Source organism: Dendrobium catenatum, unplaced genomic scaffold (genome assembly GCF_001605985.2).
Source record: "Dendrobium catenatum unplaced genomic scaffold, ASM160598v2 original_scaffold_274884, whole genome shotgun sequence".
NCBI lineage: Eukaryota > Viridiplantae > Streptophyta > Magnoliopsida > Asparagales > Orchidaceae > Dendrobium > Dendrobium catenatum.
The window spans coordinates 3,844-9,547 of record NW_021593279.1 but is presented as its reverse complement, the minus strand read 5'-3'; the positions used below and the strand labels follow the sequence as shown (position 1 = coordinate 9,547).

Below are 5,704 nucleotides of genomic sequence, written 5' to 3'. Positions count from 1 at the left end.
AATGATAAATCTCTTCTATTCATTTGTGTTTTGCAAATCATTATTTATTATTTCTCTTTGTGTCTGATTCATCATTCCCTAACACCAACTAATATAACCAGTCCATCCATGATGCAGAACAATAAATTTCAAGCAATGGAAGCTCTACATAGCAGAAGAACTTCAAATGCCTATCAATAAATTGTAACACTACTACTACAGCTAAATTACATGCAAAAAGACAATAACAATAGTCATGGCAAATTTTAAATATCAGTTAAACACAAAACTAGCTCCCAGAAAATCCACAGATTTGAACTAATTACCAAACCATCATTGCAGAAGGTACGGCCAACTTCATACTTGGAAGAATATAATGAAATGATTCCTTTGAAAGCCCTTGCCAAGTCTCTTTGAACTTCACAGATAATTTAATATAAAGAACCAACATTAGAAAAGATATCCACAGCGAAATTGAAGCAGATAAAGATGCTCCTTTGAATCCCAAGCCAATAACATGGACTAGCAAGTGAGTAAGTCCAACATGAACAGCTAAGGGTACTGCAGAACAAATCACTAATGGAACCACAACTGATTGAGTTTGGAGAAAGCGCAGAATGCATTGGATGAATCCATAGGCAAATATCCCTGGAATGAGATATCTAACATAGATAGCAGCCATTTTTGCAACATTAGGTTCTTGATGAAGCCATATCAACACCTCTTCAGAAAAATACCACAAAACTGATATTATGATTGAAAAGAATGAGATTGTAACGATGGATGATTGCAGATATACTCCAAGCATTCGGTAAAGTTTTGCCCCGAATCCTTGACCGCAGAAGGTTTCGAGTGCTCCACTTAAGCCAGTCTGAGAGCATAAATAGTTGAATGATTAAGAGGACAATAGAAGATAATTTCACACAACTAAGCTTCAAATGCAGAGATACATGAAAAATATGTCGTGTAGTTTAATTTATGCAATGAAAAGGTGCTTAATTGTTTAAAAACAAGCTAAAAAGAATCTATGACTGTATCAAAATGCTTCATAATCATGATGTGAGAGTAGATTGTAAAGAAGTTACAAACAAGCTCGCAGTTTTATTAACACTGCAAATTTAATCTATAACAACCCAAATTCTTAACTATCGAGATATTGTCCGCTTTAGCCTAAGAGTTTCACGGTTTTGTCCTGTTGGTGTAACTTTCCAGCAAATTACCCATCTCAGAATTGCTCTGGGATGATCACGCTTAACTGTGAAGTTTTTTATGAAAATTTCAATCATTACATCAAAAATCGTCTCGATGTTTAAGATTTTAGATTTCTTTTACTTAAGAGATTTCACATATTCAGAGGTTGCCACAGTGTATCAGCAATCAAGAAACCAATGACAGAGAGAATTAAATTGGCTAGAGCCTAGATCAAACTATAGATGTTCATCAAAAGAACTCCATGGTAACCTTGATTTTGACTCCTTAAGCAGCTATATCATTGGATTTCTCAATATTATTAACTGTCTCGCCTTTCCTTGATATTTAACTTCTATTTGAGTTTCAGACCTTCTCCCTAAAAGTGAACTTTTTTCAGAATACTTTTAGAGAGGTCTGAAACTCACATAGAACTTACAAGAAATGACACAAATCTATAAAAGCAAAAAATAAAAGGTAACAAGGAAGCTAGCTTCCATGCTGCACTCAAGGGAAATGAATGAAGAACAAGGATTCATTAAATTGATCCAAAGTAGTTGAGATGATGATGACCTCTTTATAAGATTGTTACATAGTTGTAGCTAGGATGTGCAAATATTTCACTCCTTAAATTTTCTTTAGCAAGCTAAAAGTTGATTTCAATCTCTACTTCCAAGGAATAAGTAACAAAAGGCCTAAAACAAAATCACTGAAGCGGATGATGCATACCACGAGAGCAATTCCAGTGACAGAGGACCAGGAGTTGCCCAAGGTGGCGCCGGCGAGCTCTGTGTCGCCTAGGTGACCAGCGAACATGACAGAAACTAGAGTGATGGCATAGTAAGCCATGTTGGTCAGTATCATGGGGAAGGAGAACAGCAGCTGATGCTTCATCTCATCCACATCCACCAATTTCCAAAGCCATCCCTCCTTCCTCCTTCCCTGCTCGTCACTTTCTCCTGCAGAAAACTCCAAGAGAGGAGCTGAATCCATGTAGAAAGAGATGAGAATTTGGAAGAACTAAAGTGCTTCCATGAACTACCTGCTTAAATGGCAATGATAGTAAGACTAAGAGATTAGGTGGAAGTTGAAGAAAAAAGGAAAAAAAAAACAATAAATGGAGTGGAAAACTTTTAATCAAATACTATAATTTTTTTGTGAAAACTACAAGTTGCCGCATAGAAAATCTAAGATTTTTTTCGGTAAGAAATATATTAACTGACTTATAATTTACACAACGTCATGTGCTTTACTAACAGGAAACTCTTGATCGCATGGAATTTACAGTCAAACCTCCACACCTTATTTTTCCTTCCTTTCCTACAGCTCGGCCACGAATGACTTTCAGACCAAATCAACTCTGAAGACAGAAAATGAAGATGATTTTTTAAAATGATTAAATTTTAAAAATAATATTATATTAAATAATTTTATTATAAATTTAATAATTTTGAAGTTCATATTTTGCATTAAATTGATATATCATAAAAAAATAGATTGGGGGTGCACGATTTTTTATGCATTTTAAATATAAAAATATTATCTTAATTACTTATAAAAGTCATAAAACAATATATCTTCTTAGTACACGGTGGGTCCCATTTTCCTAATTAAATTCCAGCCACTTTCACCACACTAAGCCAACCCAAACCTCACATCACCATTATATGAAAACTTTGATTTTTTTGGCACATTTTTATGATATTGTTATGTATCTTTCCATAGGCACGTGCAAACATTAATATTGGCATGCTCATTAATTTATTTACAATAATGGCAATGCATAAGTCATGGTCAATAGTAAAATATATATATATATATATTGTCAAAGCATGTTTGTGATTTTTATCAATAAAAAAGAATATTAACAATTTATTTTTGATTTACTTATCTCCAAAGATTTGGGAGATCTATCTCTATATATAGATCAATATTGATTAAATACACTAATATTAATTAAATACACTAATATTAATAATGTAAGCATTTTTTCTCATTAATTAACTTGATCTAATTAATGATGAGTTCCCTTGTATTTTTGAATGTTAGAAGGCTATGATTAGGTGAATATTCTATTTCTTATAAATTTTAATTGTAAAATGAAGCTCTACATTTGTCATAAAGTTAAATTTTTATAACACTAAATCAAGGGCTTTTGAACCTTTTGATTTTGAGCATCCTCTCAAGAAAATCCTAATTTTGGTTGAGAGATCAGTTACCACTTATTGTAAAAATTAATTTTTTGGGTTTCTCTCATTGAAATCATGATGAAATTAAGTAACTTGTTTGTTGTGGGATTCTCCTTCGATGTTTCATAGACAGTTTACTTGATTTTTTTAATGTTGTCAAATCACGTTGTGTAAGGCATTAAAATTTGTTAGAGGTTATGGTTTTTATATATTATTATTATTTATTTTTTTGTTTGAAGTGTTCTGATTGAGGACCATGTGGAAGTTTATCATGGTATAGTAAAAGATGTTGTACCAAAGAGATAAATGTTGTAAAGGCTTCTCTGTCTCGAATATGTAAACTTCTTTTTAATCATGATGTGTAGGAATCTTAGGTATAAAGGACACGTGTTTCATTTGGGACGACTTTCTTACTGTTTCTTGACGCAATTTTTTAGCACAAAAAAATTAATTTTTGTAATTAAAAACTATTTTAAGAATCAATAAGAAAACCGTCCCAAACAAATTAACCTTAGTCATGGATGTAGGTTAAGGCAGAATCATTCAAAAATTATTACATGTTAATATATGATTTGAACTCATTGCATTATTTACTTATTTCTTAGTTTGATTATTGTTTGTTCTTAACGTCATATGATATAGTGATGATATCTATGATTTAAAATTTTAGAGATGAATTAGCTTGAAAAAGTTTAAATTAGCCTAATTATATAGTTAGTTTACTAGGATACTTTGAAAATAGCCACAAATCCTATGAAAATCCCATAATAATAAATAATTTACAAAAAAACAAAAAATTATATTACTAGATAGAAGCAACATGTATGAAAATAAGTCCTACTACTACATGAATCATTTTGATACTAAAGATTTTATGCATTAATAATCAAGGTAAGCATTTTCTTTCCATACGATATTTATGTTATGAATATTAATAAGATTTATTAAAATATATGCTATAGTAATTGAATATTAAAAGTAGGATTGACAATCTAAAATATCTTTGAATTTATTACAAATACTAAGGATAATGCCACTAAATAAAGAAGAAAACATTTATTCTTTAATAAACAATGGTTACTTATCGCAGGAAAGCTGTGTGAACTCCAAATATATTTTAGACTCTACCAACATTGTCATGCGGAACTTAACTCGAAGGTCCTACAAAAAGAGTCCTAAAATTAATATCTAAATTATAACATGAGTTCAACATATAATAGCATAAGATTTGGGCTTCGTTTGGGACGGCTTTCTTAATTAATGCTTCTTAAAGCATCTTTTTAGTATAAAAAGTAAGAAGCAATAAAAAAAGCCATCCCAAACGAAGCTTTAATCTATCATAATACTAATTGATAAACTTAATCAAGATAAGTCTAAAATAATAGCATTAAAAGTCAATGAACATCAACCTAATAAATAAGTTACTTTGAAATCACCCTAATTTAATCATCATTAATATAACTTAAATTATCTTCTTACTATTATAATTGAAATTCATTACATCATTATATAAAAGAAAAGTTTATAACCTAAAATAAGAAATTCATAATGACCTAATACTAGCAATAATAATGAGAGGAATAAATTAAATCTTAAACCTATAATTATCATTTAACCATTGACAAAAGCAACAAGAGCAATTACAAAATCCAAATACTAACGCAATGAACATATTTTATTTTGTCAAATTATATATACACTAATCCAATTAACTTACATTTATCTATACGTTAAAAAAAAATTGGATTACAAAATGATACCTCATTTACTTAAACATAGAAGCTCATGTTTCTACACTCTAATACTATATTAGGCCCTTCTCTCTTTTTGAAATATTAAAATAATAGGATGAGAACAACTAACACATAGACTCCCCACCTAGCCCCTGATAAATAAAAATATATGAAATAAATGTAAAATATGCAACACAATAAAAGAGAGTAAAGCATAAATGAAGTACTAGCTAGAGAATAGTAAAAGACAAATTTTCTAGGATTTCAATGCAACTTAAAGTTATCACTTACTTGTAAAGCCAATTTTATAAAAAAATTTCACATACTTTATAGAATATGTATCATGAGAGATTCACTTGCACTTGATTTTTATATTTCATCAAAGCTCATACAAAAATTCAATAATTATAACATTAGATTCAAAATATCAATTGTACTTTATCCATTTATGCATATGCAATGCAATAAATATAATGCATATATTTCGATACTTGCTTATAGCTTAACTTCCACTTATGCCTCCCTTTAACCTCTCACACATGCTTATATCAGATGGGCTCAAAATCAGAATAAAACATTATTATATAACCTCCAACATCTATATATATATATATA

General features: G+C 30.0%; 1 protein-coding gene across 1 annotated transcript; it reads right to left on the bottom strand.

Moving 5' to 3' along the window:
• Positions 1-272: 272 nt before the first annotated feature.
• Positions 273-2,266, bottom strand: LOC110092001 (protein DETOXIFICATION 19-like). The gene is made up of 2 exons (XM_020816334.2): positions 1,897-2,266; positions 273-850 (listed from the first exon to the last, which is right to left on the bottom strand). The coding sequence occupies exons 1-2, from the start codon at positions 2,158-2,160 to the stop codon at positions 302-304; spliced, it is 813 nt and encodes a 270-aa protein (XP_020671993.1). The 5' UTR covers positions 2,161-2,266; the 3' UTR covers positions 273-301.
• Positions 2,267-5,704: the final 3,438 nt, after the last annotated feature.

What these genes read in the sequence shown, in the direction of transcription:
- LOC110092001 (XM_020816334.2), bottom strand. Translation starts at nt 2,160, where the DNA reads ATGGATTCAGCTCCTCTCTTGGAGTTTTCTGCAGGAGAAAGTGACGAG. An exon ending in TCACTGGAATTGCTCTCGTG is followed by an intron (nt 851 to 1,896) that starts GTATGCATCATC and finishes TTATGCTCTCAG; the next exon opens with ACTGGCTTAAGTGGAGCACT.